The sequence below is a fragment of the Scleropages formosus genome, chromosome 21 (genome assembly GCF_900964775.1).
Source record: "Scleropages formosus chromosome 21, fSclFor1.1, whole genome shotgun sequence".
Taxonomy (NCBI): Eukaryota; Metazoa; Chordata; class Actinopteri; order Osteoglossiformes; family Osteoglossidae; genus Scleropages; species Scleropages formosus.
Genome location: NC_041826.1, coordinates 606,449 through 632,096, shown reverse-complemented (window position 1 = coordinate 632,096; position 25,648 = coordinate 606,449). Strand labels below are relative to the sequence as shown.

The window sequence follows — 25,648 nt, the reverse complement described above, 5'->3', positions numbered from 1 at the left end:
TTGGCTCTCAAGACAAATAGCCTTAGCCTCATTCACTTCGCTACCTTTGAGGTTAATGGATGTGCTGAATTACGTAGCAACGGTAGAAACAGCCAGTGAACTGTATTAGAATTATTAGAATCAGAATCAGAAACAGAATCAGAACGAGCTTTATTGCCAAGTATGTTCGCACATACAAGGAATTTGTCTTGGTGACAGGAACTTCCACAGCACAGACAGAATGACAGTGACAAGACAGATGAGAAGATAGAGTATGTGAATAAGGGATAAAAAATATAAAGTACCCAATATACAAAAATAGTCACTAGATACAAATGCAAGGGAGTGTGAGTAAGAGATATGTGATAAATAGTTATAAATATAAATATAAATAGCATTATGTATTGCACGGTTTACTCTCTAGGGGAGAGATTTAGGTGTTCATGAGGTAGATGGCCTGAGGAAAGAAACTTTTCTTATGCCTGGCTGTCCTGGTGCTCAGTGCTCTGTAGCGCCGGCCAGATGGCAAGGGTTCGAAGAGGAAGTGGCCTGGATGCGAGGGGTCTAGAATGATTTTGCTAGCCCTTTTACTGACTCTGGACGAGTGCAGTTCTTGGAGAGCTGGGGGGGATGTGCCGATGATTCTTCCAGCAGTCCGAACTATCCGCTGTAACCTTCTGATGTCTGATTTCGTAGCTGAGCCGAACCAGACAGTTATAGAGGTGCAGAGGACGGACTCAATGACTGCGGAGTAGAATTGCATCAGTAGCTCCTGTGGCAGGTTGAACTTCCTCAGCTAGCGAAGGAAGTACAACTTCTGTTCGGCCTTCTTCACAATGGAGTCTATGTGGGGCTCCCACTTCAGGTCCTGTGAGATGGTGGTGCCCAGGAACCTGAATGACTCCACTGTTGCCACAGTGTTGTTCATGATGGTGAGTGGGGATAATGCTGAGGTGTTTCTCCTGAAGTCTACAATCATCTCCACTGTTTTGAGCGTGTTCAGCTCCAGGTTGTTATGACTGCACCAGACAGCCAGCTCTTGGACCTCCTGTCTGTAAGCAGACTCGTCGCCATCCCGGATGAGGCCAATGAGTGTGGTGTCATCTGCAAACTTCAGGAGTTTGACAGAGGGGTCTTTGGCGGTGCAGTCGTTGATGTACAGGGAGAAGAGCCGTGGGGAGAGCACACATCCCTGGGGGGCGCCAGTACTGATTGTGCGAGTATTGGATGAGAATTTTCCCAGCCTCACTATCTGCTGCCTGTCTGTCAGAAAGTTGGTGATCCACTGACAGATGGAGGTGGGCACAGAGAGTTGGGTTAATTTGGACAGGAGGAGGTGTGGGATGATGGTGTTGAAGGCCGAACTGAAGTCCACGAACAGGATCCTCACATAAGTCCCTGGTTTGTCCAGATGTTGCAGGATGTAGTGCAGTCCCATGTTGACTGCATCATCCACAGACCTGTTTGCTCGATAAGCAAACTGCAGGGGGTCCAGCAAGGGTCCAGTGATGTCCTTCAGGTAGTCCAACTCCAGTTTTTCAAGTGACTTCGTGACCACAGACGTTAAGGCGACAGGTCTGTAGTCATTAAGTCCTGTGATTTTGGGTTTCTTTGGGATGGGGATGATGGTGGAGCGTTTGAAGCAGGAAGGAACTTCGCACATCTCCAGTGATCTGTTGAAGATCTTTGTGAAGATAGGGGCCAGCTGGTCAGCACAGGTTTTTAGGCAGGCCGGTGAGACGCCGTCTGGGCCTGGTGCTTTCCTTGTCTTCTGTTTGACGAAGACCTGACGCACCTCCTCTTCACAAATCAAAGGTGCAGGAGGGGGGAAGGTGGGGGTTACTGGAGGTGTTAATTGATTCGTGGAGAGAGGGTTTGAATGGGTGTAGGGTGTGAGACAGGGTTTATCAAACCTGCAATAAAACTCATTCAAATCGTCGGCTAGTTGTTGAGTTGACACGGTGCCGGGGGGTGGTGTCTTGTAATCTGTGATGTCTTTCAGGCCTTTCCACACTGATGCAGGATCGTTGGCTGAAAACTGTTTCTTCAGCTTTTCAGAGTAGTTTCTCTTAGCCACTCTGATCTCCTTTGCTAGTGTGTTTTTGGCCTGTTTATACAAGACTCCGTCCCCGTTCTTGTAGGCGTCTTCTTTGGCCTGACGAAGCTGTCTGAGTTTTGCAGTGAACCACGGTTTGTCATTGTTGTATGTTAAACGAGTCCTGGTAGGGATGCACATATCCTCACAGAAACTGACATATGATGTTACAGAGTCTGTGAGCTCATCTAGATCGCTAGCAGCAGCCTCAAAAACACTCCAATCAGTGCACTCGAAGCAGGCTTGTAAGTCCTGCTCTGCTTCCTCAGTCCATCTTTTAACAGTCCTTATTACAGGTTTAGCTGATTTCAGTTTCTGCCTGTAGGTCGGTATAAGATGAACCAGGCAGTGATCAGAGAGCCCCAAAGTTGCCCGTGGAACAGAGTGATATGCATCCTTTACTGTGGTGTAGCAGTGGTCCAGTATATTACTGTCTCTGGTGGGACATGTAATATGCTGTCTGTATTTTGGCAGTTCACGGGAGAGATTTGCTTTATTAAAGTCCCCGAGAATGATTATAACAGAGTCCGGGTGTTGTTGCTCTGTGTCAGTGATCTGGTCGCCCAGCTGTTGCAGCGCTGCGTTCACGCACGCTTGCGGTGGAATGTAAACACTTACGAGGATGAACGAGGAAAACTCCCGCGGCGAGTAGAAAGGCTTGCAGTTGATGAAGAGCACTTCTAGGTCGGGACAGCACATCTTCTTCAACGCTGTCACATCTGTACACCACCTTTCGTTGATGTAGAAGCATGTCCCACCGCCACGTGATTTCCCCGCTGATTCCGCGTCGCGATCCGCTCTGAACAGCTGAAAGCCCGGCAGATGTAGCGCGCTGTCCGGGATGGCTTCATTCAGCCAGGTTTCCGTGAAGCACAGAGCAGCAGAGTTTAAAAAGTCCTTGTTTCTTTGGGACAGGAGGAAAAGTTCGTCCATTTTGTTGGGTAAGGAGCGGAGGTTCGCCAGATGGATACTAGGCAGCGCTGTTCTAAAGCCGCGCTTTCGGAGCTTGACTAGCGCGCCGGCTCGCTTTCCGCGCTTGTGCGTCTTGGAGCGCTTGAGAAGCGCCGCTGCACATCCGACTACAATGTCCAGCAAAACGTCAGAATAGTCGAAAACCGGTAAAATGTCGGGTGGTGTGTACTGCCGAATGTTCAGCAGTTCTTCCCTGGTAAAACTGATTGTCGGAGTGTAACTAAAGACAGGACAAACTAACAAAAACAGTAAAACAACTGTGGAGCTCCACACCAAGGCGGCCGTTCGCGGCGCCATCATGAATATTTTACTACTACACACTTTAGTAGCCTAAGACAACTCAATAGACGAGTCAAGTTCATCAGCAGCTCCTGATGGTGTCAAAAACACAATTACACCCACTCAAAAATGCAGCATTTCTGTCCCGAATGATTTAAACAGGGCAAATCCTCATCAGCCGGTTCTTAAATCATATCCCCAAACTCTTTTTGGAGGGAGGAAGATATACTTTTCAGCCGCTTGGTATCAGTTAGGACCCTGGCTTGAATATTCTGTAGAGCGCGTCGCGATGCATGCTTTTGTTTTCCGTGTCGAGTGTTTGGTGCTGCTTTCTCCGAAAGAGACACTTTCGTTTCGACAGGTTTTAAAAACTGCAAAGCAGCATTAGAATGTGAAACCAGTCTTCAAAAACATGCTTGTAGCCAGGCTCATTTACAAGCCTTGACCGCAAGGATAGAGTTTTGCTGCCGACAGGTGTCATTGCAAAATAAATGAAAAAAATTATAATTAAAATGAAAAACAAAAACAGAAAACAAACAACAACCACAAACATCTAAAAATTAGATTTTTAGATTTTGTGATATTCCATGTGATAACACCCCCGCACCCTAGGAGAGAGCTCAACAAGATGTCAAGGTCATCCAGGAAGCGGCTGGGAGGGCCAGGAGAGCAATAGAAAACAACCACAATGAGTGTGTTTAGGGCAGTGAAAGAGACAGCATCTAATTCAAAACAGGACAGGTCAAGCAGGTGGAGAGGGGGAACAGAATATTCCCACTGGGGAGAGATGAGAAGGCCTGTGCCTCCACCTCTGCCAGAGGGACATGGAATGTGGGAGAATGAGTAGTTCGTGGAGAGGGCTGTGGGTGTGGCTGTGTTATCCGGGGGGTATGAAGGTTTCTGTCAAGGCCAGGAGGTCCGGTGAGAGATGAGAGGTATAGGCTGAGATGAAGTCAGGCTTCCTCACAGCAGAATGTCAGTTCCATATTCTCATGGAGAGGTTGGACTCAGTGTAGTCGGTGGACTCCTGCAGGTAGACTCCCTTGTCTTTGCACCCCACGTCTTTGAACCTTGAGGTTGCCGCAATGTGTAAACTGCTGCAATCTGAACCTGGCTAATTCACGTCACCTGACAGCCAAAACCGAAAGCATTCCATGATTAAAACAAAATATCAAAGAGGCAGCATGATTAATTTAAAAGCCTGAGTGACAACCAGACTGCTAAAGAAATAAATATAAAAATAAGAAAATAAATAAAAGACTGCACTAATGCAAAACAACAGATGATTATTATCTATGAGCAGAACGACGTAATAAGAATGCATGCCGGGATACAGCGATAGCAGAAAAACTTTTACGAATGACAATAAACTGCAGCGGCGATTCTCCAACGCGAATAAAATGCACATTGCATAGAACTGTCCTCCCAGGACATCCACTCCTGTGTCTTCTGACTTGTCTTCTAATACCATGAACTGTTCCTAACACCTTACCTACCTTTGTCTCTCTGCAGGACAAAGAGATACAAATCTGGTGAGCAAATCATCTAAGAAGGAGCACGACCTCTATACTTCAATCGTCTCTGACCAGAGCTACTCTTTCCAGCAGGAAGCACTCTATTTCTGTGGGAACCTGAAGCTTGAGAAGGATAAAACCCTGGCCAGCCCATTTGGGGTCCAGATCCCCAGCCTGGAGTCACATGACATGCTCAGCTCTGATTTGACCATTAAGATGATACCCGAAAGTTCTATTGATGTGGCCAGGAACTTGCTGGAGACAGAGAGAATGCAGGCCTACAACTACATGGACATCAGCAACAGGGAGGACACCTTTGTAGAGCAGTACCTTCCCTTGGAAAACTGGGGAGAGGGTGGTGTGACTGACACAGAGTCCCATTTGGAGAAAAAACATGTAGGAATTGTAGAGCCTTTGCATTTAATGTTAGCCTCACAAACATACCTTACTCACAAACATCCTGCTTCTTCAGTGGATAAGTCAGACCACCAGGCCTACCAAGCTTTGGGTACCCTGCACACTACAAACCCCATGTGCAATACTATAAGAGAACCCCCTACACCTGGCAATGGATCCTCACCAGAGTACCACCCACCAATCATATCTGAGAGGGAAAGTATCTTGAGTCTAGGTGTGATGGGTATACCCACAGTCTCGCTGTCAGAGTATGTGGATGACAACCCTGATTCACCTATAGGTAAGTATGCAAAATGCTCAGAGGCCTGTCTTTGATCTTTTCATTTATTACACCCAAACAGTATATGTTTACGTTTTTGTACATAGTAAGTAGCCTTGGATAAAGACATTAGCTAAAGAACAATAATAATAACAACAACATATACTTTACCCAGAAATATCTACTTGTAAATATGTCTGCAGCAGAGCTAAACAAGTGCTTCTTAGATTTTGAGGTAAAGTGCTTTTGTTCTAGAGTAATGACAGTGACAGAAATAGTGATAGTGGAGGCTAATGAACAGTAGAAGTTACAGTGTGTAGTGGTGAGGATGGTAAAAGTGACAGGATAGTGGGAGGGGGCTGGATTAATGTGATTGACAGTGACATAGTAGGAGTTGACGGGGACAATGGCAGTGACGCTTGTTGCTGTCTTTCAATTCAATTTATTTTTATAGAGCACTGTTGTAACACAGTGACAGAGAATGCTGAACAAAGGATCAGAGGCATAATACAAATACAATTTTGGCTATACATTAAATTGGTACAATGATTATGTAATTATTAAAGCTGTAAATAAGCCAACTGGCTGTGGCGGAAAGGAAGAAAAAACTCCCAACCTAAAGGGCAAGGGCAAGGGCAAGGGCAAATCTCTTTGGACCCCTGGTAGTGTAGTAGTTAGTGCTGCTCTGTTTGGCTCCAAAGATTACAGGTTCAATCTCCCCTCTGGCTAAAGTACCCTTGAGCAAAGTACTTACCCTAAATTGCTCCTGTAAGCTACCCAGCTGTCTAAATGGGTCAATCATTGTAAGTTGCTTTGGAGAAAAGTGTCAGCTAAATGAATAAATGTAAATGAACTCTAAGTGGCAGCCCACCCATCTTGGGAATTCCAGATTTAAGAAAGGCTTTTGACAATTTACAGCTCTTCATAACATCGTTGCTAAATACTAATAAGTTGATACAATACACCTTTGTCTCTCTGTCCGCCTAAACCTCTTTCCTCCTTTTCCCCTTTGTAGATGAGAGTGATTCTGCACTGGATGTGGATTTTCAGTCAACTGAAGGTACAACTGAGAGTGCAGCAAGCAGAGTCACTGTTAGTACCCCCACTTTGACTGCCTCCGAGGATGCCACAAGCGCAGATTCTGGTGACTCGAAGATCAAGCTGGTATCACCACCTGACTGCAAGAAACCAACCAATACAACATCTATAAGTTCTGTCCCTGCAGGTGCCACTACTTCTGTCCAGCCAACACCCCCAATCCAGTACAGCATTCTGCGTGAGGAAAGGGAGGCAGAGCTGGATAGTGAGCTTGTCAATGAATCCTTTGATGAGAACCCAGAGAAAGAACATGCTGCTTTGAGCCCCAGAGGTCAGAAATCCAAGCCCTGGTCAGCTGCAGCCTCCTCAATTCCTTCTTCAGTCATTTCTTCTTCTACTGTAGAAACCACCCTTACTGAGCCTTTGTCTAGCAATATAGGGTCCCAATTCATGAATGAAAAAGACACAGTGGAAATAACATCCCCAACAGCCTTGGCAAACACAGGAGTGCGAGTGGAACAGCCTACAGTGGAGGATAAGGTTGGGAAGCAGAGGCGTGGTAGCCAAAGCCGAGGATTTTCAGTCAGGAGAGCCTCAATGCCAATATTCCTTTGGGGACTGGAACAACAGAAAGGTACACACGCATCCACAAACCTTTTAAATGTGAACTGACAGAAGAGGGGACCCAGTAACAGCTACGTGCCCACAGAAACGCACACATTTACCTGGTCTTGGATGAAATGAGAGATGGAAGGACTTCAATGTTATACAGGTGGTATTACCTACTGACACAGTGTTAAGCAGCACAGTGGATACACCAGTGCCACATAGCTCTTGAACCGCTCAGTTAGGTATAGTTTCTAATCTAGCTGAGGGAGTGTAGAGTACGCATTGCTATAGGAACAACGGTGGTTGTCATACCCCGAAAATTCCTGTCAGAGTTATCTTTAGAGGTTGTGCCTTGTCTAAATCTTCAGAAAACTTCCATAATTTTTTTCTTCCTGTTACCTTGAGGTCATTTTACTCAAAACCTTTCTGCTAATCTTCTTGGGATAGATGTTTATCGTGTGGAGGTTCTGGGCATTGCAGGATGCCTTCGGACCTGGCCCCTCCTACATCTTACTCGGTGCAATACCTGTGCACAGTGGCACATGCTCAAACTGCAAGCATTTTATCTTGCTTGAAGGATCTTCAGTCCTTGCTTTGCTGAAGACCTATGGGTTGTTCATTCTTACCCCTTACCCAAGGCACCATTAAAGATATGCACCTTGATTTGGGTACCTTCCTCAAAGAAGGTGAAAATCAGGCTACCAACCTTCACTGCCCCATTTGTCATCTCTCCAACCGTTTGCTGCCTTTCCAGCTACCACCAAGCTCATGGTAATGAATAACTATGGTTCATTACCCAATGTTCAGCAATCCGTGTAATATGAAGTTCAGTGTTATCAAGCATAGTGCACTATGGTAGTATACATGAGTAGAGAAAATAAAGTACCCATGCCAGACATAACATTCAATTCTGTGTTAGTTTTCCCCTTCAATGAGTCTATAGTATGGGCAAGATGGTAGCACAACGAGTAGCGCTGCTGTGTCAAGTGTCTGGGTGGTGCAACAAGACGTGGGTTTGATCCCTACTCAGTCTGTGTGGAGTTTGCATCTTCTCCCCATGTTGGTGTGGGTTTCCTCCAGGTGCTTTGGTCTCCTCTCACAGCCTGAAGACATGCTGTTTAGGTTCACCCATAGTGAGTGAGTGACAGAGAGAGTGTGTTCCACTGATGAATGGATGAGTGACCCTTTGTAAGTAGTGTATCTAGCAATGTAAGTCACCTTAGTGAAAAAGGTGTGTGGGCTGATAACACTACATAGTGTCCATGGGAAGTTGTTTTATAGAAAAGCATCTACTAAATATGTAAATGTATAACATCATTCTTTGCAGTGGCTGCTGAGCTCTTCAGGCTAGGAGTGTAGCAGCATAAGTCACCTTGGTGAATAAGGTACGTGTGGGCTGATAACACTACATAGTGTTCATTGGGGAAAAGCATCTGCTAGATAAATAAATGTAATTCTGGACTTTCTTGGCTAACTCTGACCTGATCCTTCTGCAAAAGATTGGCTTAATAGGTGTCATATGATTCACAAGGTTTGGTTTAATAGCATGTAATAGGTACATTCCTTGTATAAAGAGCCTTGAATCTTAAGATTATATGTTTGTGATTTCAGGCATCAGCCTACCGATACAAAATTGCCAAAGCCGATATCGACAAGAGGGGCAACATATTGGTTCAGAGGGTAGTGCTACCACCTCACAGTGCCCAGGCTATTTGCGCATAGCTTTGAATCCGGCCCAGTCTGTGTGAAGTTTGTGTGTTTTCCTTGAATTTCTGTGGGTTTTCCTCCGAGTGCTCCAGTTTCCTCACACAATCCAAAGACACCATTTAACATGAACTAGTGATGGTGATTCGCCTTTAATGTCTTTATGAGTCAGTGTGTGCACCTATCCAGGGTTTGCCCCTTTAGTCTGGCACCCAGGGATTCTGCGATAGGCTCCAGACCTCCATGACCCTGATCAGAACAAGTAGTTACTGAAAATGGATGGACTGATATCTGCAAAATCTATATTTGTTGACTACGTTGATTTCTATTTCAAACTGTTTGCAGCGTGAGATGCATTGCATTTTGTCAGAGATTCTCATACAGAGATTGTGACCTTGCAAAGCACTGTTCTCAGTAGAATGATTGGTCCAGAACACCTTTGTGAATTCTGGGGTTGGACCTGATGTCATTGTGTTTCAGGGTAGTTCATCTTATTCTGATCTGCCACATGAAAAATCACTAGTGAGAGCCAAGCTGGGAAAATTCAAGGCACAGGTGAAGATAAGATAAGATAAGATAAGACAATTTATTGTGATTGTATGCAATACAATGAAATTTTGTGTGGCAACACTCAGAAAACAGCAGGAGGAACATTTAAAATAAATAAATAAATTGACTAAAAGTTTGAAGTCCTCAATCCTTAGCAGCCTAGTAGTCTAGTAGGGGTGAATGTGGGAGAGTGATGGAGGCTGCAGTTAGCTCTTGTGCTCAGTTCTTTGGTTGGGCAGGGAGGGTGTGATGGAGGCCACAGTTCTGGGAAAGAAGCTGTTCCTCAGTCTATTGGTGCGGGATCTTATTGTTCTGAAACGTTTGCCAGACTTGCTAAATTCCTGCCATGTGCCTTTAACAGGATAAGAATTGTTGTTAAACTTATACCATCATGTATTCATCCATCCATCCATCCATCCATCCATCCATCCTTCCATCCATCCATCTTCCTCCACTTATCCGGGACCGTAGTCCAAGCAGAGCCCCCCAGACTTCCCGCTCCCCGCACACCTCCTCCAGCTCCTCTGGGGGAACCCCAAGGCGTTCCCAGGCCAGCCGGGAAACGTAGTCTCTCCAACATGTCCTGGGTCTGCCCCGAGGCCTCCTCCCAGTGGGACATGCCCGGAACACCTCCCCAGGGAGGCGTCCAGGAGGCATCCGGAACAGACGCCCGAGCCACCTCAACTGGCTCCTCTCGATGCGGAGGAGCAGCGGCTCTACTCCGAGCTCCTCCCGGGTAACTGAGCTCCTCACCCTATCCCTAAGGGTGCACCCAGCCACTCCGCAGAGGAAACTAATTTCTGCCGCTTGTATCCGCGATCTCATTCTTTCGGTCATGATCCAGAGTTCATGACCATAGGTGAGGGTAGGAACGTAGATCGATCGGTAAATTGAGAGCTTCGCCTTACGACTCAGCTCCCTCTTCACCACAACAGACCGGTACAATGACCGCATTACTGCGGACGCCGCACCGATCCGTCTGTCAACCTGCCGCTCCATTTTTCCCTCACTTGTGAACAAGACCCCGAGATACTTAAACTCCTCCACTTCAGGGAGCAACTCCCCCCTAACCCGGAGGGGGCAATCCACCTTTTTCTGACTGAGAACCATGGCCTTGGATCTGGAGGTGCCGATTCTCATCCCCACCGCTTCGCACGTGCCTGCAAACCTCTCCAGTGCACGCCGTAAGTCTTGATTCGATGAAGCCAACAGGACCACATCGTCCGCAAAAAGCAGAGACGAGATCCTGCGGCCACCAAAACAGACACCCTCCGTTCCCTGGCTGCGCCTAGAAATTCTATCCATGAAGATAATGAACAGAATCGGTGACAAAGGGCAGCCCTGGCGGAGTCCAACATGCACCGGGAACAGGTCTGACTTACTGCCGGCAATGCGAACCAAGCTCCTGCTCCGGTCATACAGGGAACGAACCGTCCGTAACAGCCAGCCCCGAACCCCATAATCCCGCAGCACCTCCCACAGGATGCCACGAGGGACACGGTCGAATGCCTTCTCCAGGTCCACAAAACACATATGGACTGGTTGGGCAAACTCCCACGAACCCTCCAACACCCTAGTGAGGGTATAGAGCTGGTCCAGTGTTCCACGGCCAGGGCGAAAACTGCATTGCTCCTCCTGAATCCGAGGTTCAACTATCGGTTGGATTCTCCTCTCCAGTACACCCGGCATAGACTTTCCCAGGGAGGCTAAGGAGTGTGATCCCCCGGTAGTTGGAACACAATCTCCGGTCCCCCTTCTTAAAAAGAGGGACCACCACCCCGGTCTGCCAGTCCAGAGGCACCGTTTCCGAGCTCCACGCAATGCTGCAGAGGCATGACAGCTCCACAACATCCAGAAACTTGAGAAACTCGGGGCGGATCTCATCCACCCCCGGAGCCTTGCCACCGAGGAGTTTTTTGACTACCTCAGCAACTTCAGCCAGGGTAATGGACGAGTCCCCGTCTGAGTCCCCGGCCTCAGCTTCCTCTACAGAAGGCGTGTCGGAGGGATTGAGGAGATCCTCAAAGTACTCGTTCCACCGCTGGAGGACATCCTCAGTTGAGGTCAGCAGCGCACCATTTCTTTCTTTGGCATCCATCAGTCTAGAAAGACCATGGAATTGCACCTTGGTTTTGTCCGCTTCACAGTGGTTTGCATCGCCGACCATGACTGTGAAGGCCCAATCGAGAGTGACGGTCCTTGCCGCAGTTGCAACAGATGTGCTGGGTGCCGTTCATATGTTCCACTTGAAGCCTGACCTTCCTGCGTCTTCGCCTCTCCTCAGCCTGTAGTCGCAGCTTTTGTTCGCCACGTCCCAGACCTTGATGAAGTTCCCGCCTCCAGCTGCAACGATTAGTTGCCAGCTCCTCCCAGCCGTTCACATTAATGTCAAGCTCTCTCAAATCCTTTTTGCACACATCCTTGAAGCGCAAATGAGGCCGCCCGATTGGACGTACACCAAAGGCCAGTTCCTCATACAGGATGTCTTTCGGGATCCTTCCATCATCCATCCGATGGACGTGCCCTAGCCACCGTAGCCTGCGTTGCCTGAGGATGGTCTGCATGCTTGGCAATCCAGCCTGATTAAGGACGTCACTGTTAGTAACTTTGTCCTTCCACAAGATCTGGAGGATGCGTCTGAGGCGACGCAGGTGGAATGTGTTCAATCTTTTCTCCTGGTGGGCATACAAAGTCCACATTTCACTTCCATAGAGCAGAACTCCAAAAACGCAAGCACAGTAAACTTTGATCTTAGTATGCCTGGAGAGCATGCCATTCATCCACACTCTCCTGCTGAGACTGGACAGAGTCATGGCGGCTTTTCCTATTCTTTTATTGAGCTCAGGCTCCAGTGACAGGGTATCTGTGATGGTCGACCCAAGGTAATTGAATGCATGAACGACCGCAAGAGTGTAGTTGCCGATGGAGATTGATGGAGGTTGAGGGGTACTTTGTCCCATAACATTGGTTTTCTCCAAGCTTATTTTGAGACCAAAGGCCCCAACTGTGCGAGAGAAGCAATCCATCAGCCGCTGAAGCTCTTCCTGTCTGTGACACCAGAGCAGCGTCATCAGCAAACAGCATATCACGGATGAAAACCTTCCGTACCTTCGACCGGGCCTTAAGCCTCGAGAGGTTAAACAGCTTCCCGTCACATCGGGTGTGTAGGTAAACCCCCTCTGTGGAATTTCCGAAGGCTTGCTTCAGCAGCACTGCGAAGAAGATCCCAAAAAGAGTTGGAGCGAGCACGCATCCCTGCTTGACACCACTTTTGATGCTAAAAGCGTCAGACGTCGATCCATTGAAATGGACTGTGCCCTGCATATCAGCATGGAAGGATTGAATCAGCTTAAGTAGCTTAGGTGGACAGCCGATTTTGCCGAGAACCCAGAAAAGCCCACTTCTGCTGACGGTGTCAAACGCCTTGGTCAGATCAATGAAAGCAACATACAAGGGTTTCCTTTGCTCTCTACACTTTTCCTGCAGCTGCCTCAAGGAGAAGATCATATCAACGGTTGATCGTCCGGCACGGAAGCCGCATTGTGATTCCGGGTAGATCCACATGGCAATTTTTTGAAGCCTTCTGAGGACAACTTGAGCAAAGGAGTGAGATGCCGCGGTAGTTGTTACAGTCACTTCGGTCTCCCTTGTTCTTGTAGAGAATTACAGTCGTGGCATCTCGCATATCCTGTGGTACCACACCTTCTTCCCAGCACTGACACAGTAACTCATGGAGGGGTTGCAGAAGAGTGTCTCTCGCACACTTGATGACTTCTGGCGGTATGCCGTCCTGTCCTGGAGCTTTACCAGCAACTAGGTGGTTGATGGCGTTCTTGAGTTCCTCCACCGTTGGCAGGTCATCCAGCTCACTCATGAGTGGCAACTGTTCAATGGCTTCAAGAGCGGTGTCTGACACTGTGCTCTCGAGGTCATACAGTTCGGAGAAATATTCCAGCCAGGGCTCCATCTGTTTGGTTTTGTCGGTTATAATATCACCTGACTTGGACTTCAGAGGAGCTGTCTTATTCTGCCTGGGACCGATAGCTTGCTTGATGCCATCATACATCTCCCGGAGATGACCGAAGCTGGCATGGATCTGAATCTTGTTACACAAGTTGAGCCAGTAGTTGTTCGCACACCGCCTGGCTGTTCGCTGAACTTCTGCTCTGGCTGCTCTCAGCGCTCTCTTGGTGTTCTCACAGGGTGATCGTTTGTGTTCCAGAAAGGCGGCATGTTCCTTCTCAACGGCTGGAATCATCACGTCAGAGTACTCCTCAAACCGATCGTTCACTTTCCTAGACTTCCTCCCAAAAACTGCCAAGGCCGTGTCGTGAATTGTGTCCCTTTGGTGATCTCACTTCGAGGTGGCGCTTTCTGTATCGCATCTGGTGGGTAGCGTTTTCTCAAGGCAGTCACGGAATATCTTTGCCGTCTCTACATGCAGTGCTTTGTTTCCATCGATGCGGGGCTTCCCATAGGGTTTCGAATGATGTAACTGCTTGGGCATCAGCTTAACTTTTGAACACACAAGCGAGTGATCCATGTCGCAGTCAGCACTCTGGAAGCTGCGTGTAAAGAAGACATTGTTCAAGTTTGCTTGCCTAGTGATCACCAAGTCCAGTTGGTGCCAGTGCTTCGAGCGTGGATGTCTCCAGGAAACCCTGTGCTGTGGTTTTGTGTTGAAGATGGTGTTAGTAATGCACAGGTTGTGATATGCGCAGAGTTCCAGAAGGCGCTGTCCATTTTCATTCATTTTTCCCACACCGACACAGCCTAAGCATGAGGGCCAAGAATCCCGATTAGCTCCTACTCTTGCATTAAAATCACCCAGAAGGTATACTTGCTCATTTGCAGGTATGCGTTCCAGGATGGCATGGAGATCGTTCTAAAACCGGTCTTTTGTTTCGGGCGAAGCACCGAGGGTTGGTGCATAGGTGCTAACTAGGTGAGCACAGCCGGCACAGGTTTGTAGCTTGATGCAAAGTATCCGTTCTGATCCACCCGGACATAGTTCCACCAGTTGCAAGAGACCGTTTCTGATAGCGAAACCCACCCCGTGTTCTCTTGGTTCACCGTCTGATTTTCCTTGCCAGAGAAATGTGTAGTCAGCCTCCATAAGGGATCCTGACATAGCTAGCCTTGTCTCCTGCAGCGCAGCAACGTCAACACGAACCCTCTTTAGTTCATTGTTGATTACGGCAGTCTTCCGTGCATCACTCACATTTTGTAGATTATCAGTCAGGCCAGTTAGCATAGACCGTACATTCCAGCAGGCAAGCCTAAAGACCTCCCTGTTTTTCTTGGTTATCTTTTTGCCTGGTGCTTTAATTTCAGTCCACTTGTCGGGTTGAAAGCCTTAAGCCCCACGCACCCAGTGAGGTAGGTGAACTGTGGTGGGACAGCACCTTATTGGCTGGGGGCTGCCCAGCTTGAGACGGGCGGTAGCTGTCCAGTGAGACGTGATGATCTCTCCCACTGTCGGAGACAATCCGTGGCGTTCATTCTCTACACCAATCGAGTAAAAACTTGTAACCGGTATCTATTGTCTCCCGTGTTGTTTCGTTGGAGTGACCTCTCCAAGGCGCAAACCTGGGCAATGATTTCGGGGGTCCTGAGATGCCCAATAATCAGAACCCCCCCCTCGGCCGAGTTGGTATGTTCCAAAGGAGAGCAATGCAATACGTTTGATGCCAGTCTGACTGCAGGAGCTGCCGGTAGGGTGTCAAGGACATCCATCCGCCTTCGGGGCTCCACTCCAGATTTTCTGTCTGGGTTTACTGCCATAGCATTACAGAGACCGCCTTCTTGACCGTTGGACCGTTGGACCTTTGTGAGTCTCATCTGCTCAGTCCGCCGAAATCCGTCTTCGCATGCTTGGGTGAAGATCCCCTAACTCACCGAGGGTTTGAGGCCTATCAGCTACCCTCACCTGGTTTAGCCGGCCTGTCGAAGCCGTTGCCCGGGGTGTGGCCGCTGTCGCATGCAAACAGCTTACGGGGAGCCACAGGTGAGAGCCGTGCATCAGGTGGGGACCAAAGGTGGACAAACCGCCCTGAAGAGAGCGCGACATGTTCATCCACCAGAGGTGCTACCCCTCCCTGACATCCCATACACGCCAGCAGAGACCGTTACACCACTGTAAACAGTGCTGGCGGAACACTGCTTCCCCCTCCTGAGTCGCCGGACAGTTTGCCAGAATCTCTTTGAGACCGACCGAAAGTCTTCCTCCATGGCCTCACCGAACTCCTCCCAGGCCCGAGTTTCTGCCGCGGCGACTGCCAGAGCCACATTCCGTCTGGCCCGCCGGTACCCGTCAGCTGCTTCAGGAGTCCCATGAGCCAGCCAGGCCCGATAGAACTCCTTCTTCAGCTTGACGGCATCCCTTACCTCCGGTGTCCATGGAGTGGTTTGCTCTTCAACAAGTCTATTTTCTTTTTCTCTAAACTATTCTTGAGGTTCTCGTTTACCCCGCCCGGTATGGGGTCACCGGGGCCCCACCCTGGAGCCAGGCCGGGGGCAGGGCTCGCATGCGAGCGCCTGGTGGCCAGGTCTATGCCCACGGGGCCTGGCCGGGCTCAGCCCGAAGCCAAGACGTGGAGCCGCTCTTCGGTGGGCTCACCACCTGCCGGGGAGGCCATAAGGGGCCAGTGCGTTGTGATTTGGGCGGTGGTCGGGGCCGAGTGCCCGGCCGACCCAAACCTCGGGCACCAATTCTGGCTTTTGGGACTTGGAATGTCACCTCACTAGTGGGGAAGGAGCCTGAGCTAGTGCAGGAGGTTGAAAGATACCGTCTAGATATAGTCGGGCTCACTTCCACTCACAGCTTGGGTTCTGGAACCACTCTTCTCGACCAAGGGTGGACTCTCGACTATTCTGGCGTTGCCCAGGGTGAGAGGCGGCAGGCGGGTGTGGGCTTATTAATAGCCCCCCAGTTCAGCCGCCATGTGTTGGAGTCTACCCCGGTGAACGAGAGGGTTGTCTCCCTGCGCCTTCGGGTCAGGGAACGGTCTCTCACTGTCGTTTGTGCTTATGCGCCTAGCGGCAGTGCAGAGTACCCGGCCTTTTTAGAGTCCCTGGGGGGCGTGCTGGAAAGTGCTCCCACTGGGGACTCTGTCGTTCTACTGGGGGACTTTAACGCCCACGTGGGCGGCGACAGTGACAACTGGAGGGGCGTGATTGGGAGGAATGGCCTCCCTGATCCTAACCTGAGCGGTGAGTTGTTATTGGATTTCTGTGCTAGTCACTGTTTGTCCATAACAAACACCATGTTCATGCATAAGGGTGTCCATCAGTGCACTTGGCACCAGGACACCCTAGGTCGGAGGTCGATGATCGACTTTGTAGTCGTTTCTTTCTGATCTTCGGCCATATGTCTTGGACACTCGGGTGAAGAAAGGGGCTGAGCTGTCAACTGATCACCACCTGGTGGTGAGTTGGATTCAATGGCGGGGGAAAAAAGCTGGACAGACCTGGCAGGCCCAAACGCATAGTGAGGGTCTGTTGGGAACGTTTGGCGGAGGCCCCTGTCAGAGAGGTCTTCAACTCCCACCTCCGACAGAGCTTCAACCAGGTCCCGAGGGAGACTGGGGACATTGAGTCCGAATGGACTATGTTCCACGCCTCCATTGTCGGGGCGGCGGTTCGGAGCTGCGGCCATAAGGTCTCCGGCGCCTGTCGCGGCGGCAATCCCCGAACACGGTGGTGGACACCGGAGGTAAGGGATGCCGTCAAGCTGAAGAAGGAGTTCTATCGGGCCTGGCTGGCTCATGGGACTCCTGAAGCAGCTGACATGTACCTACGGGCCAAACGGAGCGCGGCTCTGGCAGTCGCCGCGGCAAAAACTCGGGCTTGGGAGGAGTTCGGTGAGGCCATGGAGGAAGACTTTCGGTCGGCCTCAAAGAGATTCTGGCAAACTGTCCGGCGACTCAGAGGGGGGAAGCGGTGTTCCACAAACACTGTTTACAGAGGAAGTGGTGCGCTGCTGACCTCAGCTGAGGATGTCCCGTGGGCGGTGGAAGGAGTACTTTGAGGATCTCCTCAATCCCTCCGACACGCCTTCCGTAGAGGAAGCTGAGGCCGGGGACTCGGAGGGGGACTCGTCCATTACCCTGGCTGAAGTTGCTGAGGTAGTCAAAAAAACTCCTCAGTGGCAAGGCTCCGGGGGTGGATGAGATCCGCCCTGAGTTTCTCAAGTCTCTGGATGTTGTGGGGCTGTCTTGGCTGACACGCCTCTGCAGCATCGCGTGGAGCTCGGAAACGGTGCCTCTGGACTGGCAGACCGGGGTGGTGGTCCCTCTTTTTAAGAAGGGGGACCGGAGACTGTGTTCCAACTACAGGGGGATCACACTCCTTAGCCTCCCTGGGAAAGTCTATGCTGGGGTACTGGAGAGGAGAATCCAACTGATAGTCGAACCTTGGATTCAGGAGGAGCAATGTGGTTTTCCGCCCTGGCCGTGGAACACTGGACCAGCTCTATACCCTCACTAGGGTGCTGGAGGGTTCGTGGGAGTTTGCCCAACCAGTCCATATGTGTTATGTGTTTGTGGACCTGGAGAAGGCTTTCGACCGTGTCCCTCGTGGCATCCTGTGGGAGGTACTTTGGGATTATGGGTTCAGGGCTAGCTGCTACGGGCTGTTCGTTTCCTGTATGACTACGTCTCCCGGCTGGCCTGGGAACGCCTTGGGGGTTCCCCCAGAGGTGCTGGAGGAGGTTTGCGGGGAGAGGGAAGTCTGGGGGCTCTGCTTAGACTACTGCCCCCGCGACCCGGTCCTGGATAAGCGGAGGAAGATGGATGGATGGATATTCTCGAGTAGTATCTTATTGTTTTGTACAGCAGTTTGTTGAGACAGATGTTTCTCTAAACTGTTTTGCTCCTTTTAAAAGCTGAACTTAGCCTTTTCTGCATTATATAGCCTAACTTGTCTTTGCCTGATTTTATGTAGTTACTCAGGTCAACAATTGCTGTTTTATGAGCAGATTCCAGTTGAGTCCACAGCCACCATTTCTCTTAATATATATTCTTTGTAATGTAAGGCTGTATTTCATCAGGGTATGCTGTATCCCATCATTTTGTTGGTCAATGTTTCAGATGACATTGTTGTCCTTCAGTTAGATATCTTGGCTTTCTACTAGCATCCTGTGCTTGAATATTGCTTTGGCACATCTGTTGAGGCCAGACTCCATTCTGATGTCATCACTGTACACTTTGACTGTAGTCAGGGCTTGTACTAGCTGATATTCATTCCTTGTGAACAACCTCAAATCACTGAAAGAGGTGGGTGATATTGGTCTTTTAATCTAATATCCTTTGTCTACGTTTTATGGCAATATTTCCTGTTTAGATATGGCTGCCATTGAAGAATAACCTCAATATATTTCCATAACTGATATTATTCAGGAATTGGGTACACTTTAAAATCTTTATTGTAGTTTATCCATGGGATACCCAGGTCTTTGAGATATTTCTTTGTCTGCCATATCACCATTTTACTTACCAGGGAGTGGTTCTTTCACACTCTAGCCACATCTTATATCCTGTTCTTTACTATAGGGTCAGTATTTTGTACAATGTAAGGAGGAAAGTAATCTGTAATTGGTAATGAAATTCAAGTATGTAAGGAAGAAGCGCCAGGTGATGACCGAAGAATAAGATCGTGGATACAAGCGACCGAAGTGAGTTTTCTCCGCAGGGTGCTGGGACTGACTCTCCGTGACAGGATGAGGAGTTCGGACATCCGGGAGGAGCTCAGAGTAGAGCCGCTACTCCTTCGCATTGAGAGGAGCCAGTTGAAGTGGTTCGGGCATCTGATAAGGATGCCCCCTGGATGCCTCCCTTTGGAGGTATACCAGGCACGGCCAACTGGGATGAGGCCCCGAGGTCGGCCCAGGACCCGCTGGAGGGATTACATCTCACAGTTGGCCTGGGAATGGCTGGGGATCCCCCAGGTTGAGCTGGAGGAAGTTGCAGGGGACAGGGGCGGCTGGGCCTCTCTGCTCTCCCTACTGCCACCGCGACCCTTTAGGACAAGCGGGACAGAAGATGGATGGATGGATGGATGGATGGATGCCCAGTTTCTTCTCAGAAGGCAGTTCTTTCATTTTGTGTTTTGCCATTTTTTTGGCTTTTGAACCTTTTTTTTGTGTCTTTGTTGAACAAGTTATTTTGATGAAAAGGGTCATTATTCTGCTAAACTTCATAAGCATTGAGCTTTTGCTTGTCAGATGCAAGCCATTGCATGAAAGGAAATACTTGCTGATGGAAATGAAATTACATGTAAACAGCAAAAATGTCATTTTACTGAATAATAATCCAGTTTATTAAATAATTTTCACAAGCCATTGGAGTGTTTGACTGTACAGGACCCCATTTATGTGTGGGATGGAGTGTACCTTTTCTCTCGATTTAGGTCGTACGTTTGGTCAAGTATTATCTCAAACCTCAGCAATAGTCCCCAAGACCTCCATTCTCTAGTCATAACTGTATGGTGCCAAGTCTTAACCATGACTCTGGCCACTCGATTCCAAGCCTGGTCTGCTTTGAGAAGGAATAACGTAACTGCCTCTTTCTTTGTTATAATCTTTCTACAGTATAAGATAGCTGTTTATAGTGAATAACATATTTTTAATGGATGGAATGTTTACTTATGGATCAGAGGGATTGATAAGTTGTTGACTGAGGTGGATGTTCAAGTTAGTGCTCTATAAATTTTTCTGAAGAACAGGGGTTACTTCTGTGGAATCTGCAGTTGTCTACCATAAGAACAGATAGACAGGTGAGAATGGAGTGGGAGAAAGAGAAGCAGAGACTGGTAAAAAGCAGAGATGCAACTGTTATGGTTGGGTCTGAGGGAAGCGGCGGACCCAAGTGCAGAGCGGTAATCGTGGTGGTGTCTTCGGGGAAATCCAAGAGAGGAGGTCAGAGGACGGACAAAGGGTCTTCGAGGTGCGAACGTCGTAACAGGGAGGATCCAAAAGGCGAGGTCAGTATACAGGCAAGAGGTCGATGATCAGAAAGAGGCAGTAGATCAGGGAACAAGGGACGGGTTCGGGGAAGGCGTTCGGGAACAGTAAATGGCTGGAGAAGGTCGCTAACGAAGAGGCAGATCACGGTTCCGCATCAGCTGGTGGTCTGACGCAGCCTTTATGCTGTAGTCTGCATTGCGTCCCAGGTGTTCCGTGTTGACCCGGAGGTGTGGGCGTGGCAGCAACACACATAGCTGTGGGTCACCTGTGGCCATGGAAACCATTGGTTGAATTTTTGAATATGGTATGTGAAAATGTCATCTTCTTTGAGCACCAAAGCTTTCAGTATTTTATGAAACTGCAGCCATTGAAATTATGAAACATCTAGGAAGCTGAATCCAGCCATACATCCATATTCTGAATGAATATAGGGTCCACAAAGAATAAACAAGTGGAAATGTCATTTTTTATCATCCTTATTGTTCACCTTGGCCCACTGAGAAGGTGGTGGAGCAAGTGGGACCACCCAGATGGGACCCTATGGGTGTCTGAAGGTTACTAACTAAGCTGCCCTCTGCCTTTCAGCTGTAGATCTGCTATACTGGCGGGATGTAAAGAAGACAGCACTCCTGTTGAGCAGCATGCTGCTCTACTCTTGTCACTCACACAGTTTTAGTGTGGTGAGCGTGGGAGCCTACCTTGCTTGGCGATCCTCTCCACCACCGTCAGTTTCAGGATCTACAAGTCCGTCTTACAGGCTGTGCAGAAAACAGATGAGGGTCCCCTTTCAGGTGAGTTTGTTTTTATGTATGTCAGTGCACGCAGCTGACACATTTAATAAATGGTTGCTTGTAAAGAAAATATTTTTATCACTTTTCATTTTTGTGTTGTTTTTTCTATCTGTGTTTGTGTAAGAGACTGTGTTTCTGTGTGAGTACATGGCATTTATCCCATATGTTTGTGTCTAGATGTGTGTTTGTCCATGTTTCTCTATTTAGGCAGAGAGGAATTTCTTTGACTGTGTGCACTCCTTTACCACCTGTGCATACTTGTTGTGGGGCAGGTCCTACTTGGAAATTGACATGACCCTGTCGCAGGAGCAGATGCAAAAATATGCTGAAGGAGCCCAGTACTATATCAGTTGCATACTGAAGGAGCTGTGTCGGCTGTTCCTGGTGCAGGACCTGGTGGACTCGCTCAAGGTTGAATGCAAAAAATACACTCCCCTCACACTATGAACTCAGGCCTTGTGTGACTTTCTCAAAGTTAGACACAGAAGACACCCCCCTAATACATAAACACCCGCAAACCTACTGCAATTACTTGAAGTCAGATACCGAAAACATCCTTGCCACACTCCGTAATCCCAACTATAAATGACCTGGTTGACTTATTGAAGTTCAGGCACAAAACAACCACTCATTACACACTAAAACATCTCACATAGGACACCTATACAAAGATCACAACACAAACATCACACTACTTGTTATGGTCTTATCACAATGTACACTCTTCTGTTTGTGTGTCTTTCCCCTGTAGAGTGAATGAACAGCAGGACTGAATGAGCTTCTTGTGTTTCAGTTTTCCGTGCTGATGTGGCTGCTTACCTATGTGGGCACTCTGTTCAACGGCCTTACCTTGCTGATCATGGGTGAGAAACTCCAGAAGCTCTGTATGCTTGTCTACACACAGCTGACCACAGATAGAGTACAACCAGTGCTTTAATAACTCATTTCAAACGGGACATAAGCACACCCAGAAATCACTAAAAAATCTCATACATAATGAAAAAATAACTCCTACCTTACTAAAGAATGAAATTATCAAAAATCTGAACAGCTGCTATTAAACAATAATTAATACTGTAATATAGTATTGTACATACATATATATCTATGTATGAGTGGCATGGTGGCACAGTGAGTAGCGCTGCTGTCTCTGTCTCACAGAGCCTGGGTGGTGCCAGAGGATGCGAGTTCGACCCCCACTCAGTCTGTGTGAAGTTTGCATGTTCTCCCTGTCTCTGAGTTGGTTTCCTCCCACAGTTCAAAGACGTGCTGTTTAAGTGTATTGGTGACTAAGTCACCCATAATGTGTGAGTGACACAAAGATTGTGTTTCACTGATGTATGGATTACAACTCATATTATAGGTTGTGTATATAGCAGTGTAAGTCACTTTGGATGAGTAAGGCTGATAAAACTAACTAGTGTTTGTTGGAAGTTACTTTGGAGAGAAGTGTCTGCTAAATGAAGTAATGTATTTATGTATGTAATGCATGCATAATGAAGAGACAGGAAAGAATATTTGACAAAACCATTGGACTGCTAGGTGTCAATTCAAAATGGGTCCCTAACATCATTCGGTAAACATTACCTCATATGCAAATGCAATATTAACATGTATACGTATACAGGAGCAGCAGGAGGCATAGTGGTTACGGTTCAAGAATCAGTGTTCCCTGTCTGAAATCACCCCTTGATCAAAGTACTTACTCTGAATTGCTCCAGTAAGAGCATTCTATTATATACATGAATAAACAATTCCTTGTCACCTAGTTATTGAACACAGTATTGCAAGTCATCTTGGACAAAAGCATCAGTTCAGTCATTCAGCTGAATCAACAATGCTTGGGAAGTAAGAAGGAAAAAGAGAAGGATGACGGGCAACTAGATGGACAGACTCAGTTGCAGAAACAATGGAGACACTCCTTTCAACACTAAGGATACAAGTCCAAGATAGAAGTTTCTGGAGGGCCTTATTTATGTACTTTCCAAGCATCACCATTGACTCCATGCCAACAACAAATCAATAATCAGTCCAAACACATGCTCTTCAGGTTCACCCATAGTGAGTGAGTAACAGAGAGTGTTCCACTGATGTATAGATGAGTTACCCATTGTAAGTAGTGTATCTAGCAGTGTAAGTTACCTTGATGAATAAGGGTGTGAGCTGATAATGCTACATAGAGCTCACTGGAAGTCGCTTTGGAGAAAAGCGTCTGCTAAATAAGTAAATGTAAATGTAAATGTAATAATAATAGACCCAGAGAGTGAGTTATAGACTCAGCATGTTAACATTTACATTTACATTTATTCATTTAGCAGACACTTTTGTCCAAAGCAATGTACATCTCAGCAAAAGTACAATTTATGCATTACACTGAGAGAAGGAGACATAGCTGCAGACATGAAAGTCTCAAGCAAACCTAATTTGTTCCCTACCACTTGCTGCACCAAGGTTCATCATTCAAGTAGGTGCATAAGACACAGGATAGACAAATCCCGATACCCGCACCAATTATTTTTTAATGTATTTTTTTAATTAAATATTAGAAGATACAAAAATGAGCAATACAATACCAGAGTAATGGCTGAATAAAGGTTGTATCTGGGGATGCTTCTGGAGCTACGATGCATGAACAGTTACACCATAGATGATCTGAATAGATCTTGGGCGAAGTGGATCTGGAAAAGGTGGGTTTTCAGACCCTTCTTGAAAACAGAGAGAGTTTCCGCAGTTCTGAGTGACAGGGGAAGGTCATTCCACCACAATGGACCCAGAACCGAGAACCTCCGAGCTTTGCCTTTCGTGCGCGGGACCACCAAGCAAGCAGAAGTAGATGAGCGAAGGGCCTGGCTGGAGTGTACCAGTTGATAAAGTCCTGTAAATAGCGAGGAGCAGTTCTATTGATGCATTTGTACACAGTAACCAGGGTTTTGAATTTGATTCAGGCAGCTATAGGAAGCCAGTGCAGAGAGATGAGTAGAGGAGATACATGGGAGCGCTTTGGCAAATCAGACACAACTCGTGCAGCAGCATTCTGTAGAAGCTGCAGAGGTTTGATGGCATTAGCAGGAAGGCCACACAGAAGAGAGCTGCAGTACTCCAGACGGGAAGTCACCATGGCCTGGACAAGTAGTTGGGCGGAGTCAGTAGTGAGGTAGGGACGGATCCTACGAATACTATGCAGGATGTATCTGCAGGACCGGGTTGTGGCTTCAATGTGCTGAGAGAAAGACAGACTTGAGTCAATCGTTACTCCCAGACTCTTAGCAAAGGAGCTAGGCAAAATGAGTGAGTTGTCCAGTTTGATCGAGTGGTCGGGACAGGAGGACAGGCCAGCTGGGAGGTAAAGAATCTCTTTTGGAGAGGTTGAGCTGGAGGTGTTGATCATACATATGCAGAGATGTCCGACAAGCAGGCAGCAATGCGTGCGGAGATGTCTGATGCACCAGATGGAAAGGAGAGGAAGAACTGGGTATCATCAGCATAGTAGTGGTATTTGAATCCATGGGAGGCTATGACCGGACCAAGGGAGGAGGTGTAGATGGAGAAAAGAAGAGGACCCAATACCGAGCCCTGCAGAACACCAGTTGAGAGAGGCAGAGGAGAAGAACGAGAGCTCCACCAGACCACTTGATAGGATCTGTCAGAGAGGTAGGACTCAAACCATCTTAGTGCCGCACCTTTGATCCAAAGCTGGTTAAGAGAGGAGAGTAGAATCCGATGATTTACACTGTCGAATGCTGCAGACAGATCGAGAAGTATGAGGACCGAGGAGAGGGAGGCAGCTCTAGCAGCTTGGAGAGCGTCAGATACCGCCAGAAGGGCGGTCTCAGTGGAGTGACCAACTTTGAAACCAGACTGATAACCATCAAGGAGATGGTTCTGGGTGAGGAAATCGGACAGTTGATCACAGGCTGCCCGCTCAAGGGTTTTGGACAGGAAGGAGAGGAGAGAGACCGGTCTGTAATTTTCAACCAGATTGGGGTCCAGGGAGGATTTTTTTAACAGAGGTAAAATTAGAGCAGTTTTGAAGGCATCTGGGAAACAGCTAGAAGAGAGTGAGGAGTTGATGATAGAAGAAATGAAGGACGATAGTTGTGGGGAAATGTTCTGGAGGAGTGATGATGGGATCGGATCAAGCGAGCAGGTGGTGGCTCTGCGCAATATCAGGAGGTCAGCGACTTCAGATTCAGAGAGCGGCTTGAAGTTGGAAAGGATAGCTTTGCAGGGAGGTCCAGCACGAACTGGACAGGTTGGTGGTGAGAATTTATCAGTGATAGCTTTGACTTTGTCTCTGAAAAACAAAGCAAAGTCTTCAGCAGTGAGAGAAGAGGGAGGAGGAGGTGCCGGGGGGACACAGAAAGGATGAGAAGGTGGCAAAGAGACCGTGTGGTTTTTTGATTCAGACTGTATTTTGTTGTGGAAGAAGGAGGTTTTAGCTGAAGAGACAGCAGACTGAAAAGCAGCTAAGAGTGACTG

At 48.0% G+C, this 25,648-nt stretch overlaps 1 protein-coding gene across 1 annotated transcript in view; it reads left to right on the top strand.

The window, feature by feature from the left end:
* The first annotated feature begins 5,117 nt into the window (after positions 1–5,117).
* LOC108941952 (reticulon-1-like) overlaps positions 5,118–25,648 on the top strand; it is a 32,317-nt gene continuing 11,786 nt past the window's right edge. The window contains exons 1-2 of the mRNA XM_018764888.2: positions 5,118–5,536; positions 6,531–7,187. Coding sequence (XP_018620404.2) covers positions 5,128–5,536; positions 6,531–7,187 — 1,066 coding nt within the window. The 5' untranslated portion in view covers positions 5,118–5,127. The remainder of the gene's footprint in view (positions 5,537–6,530; positions 7,188–25,648) is intronic.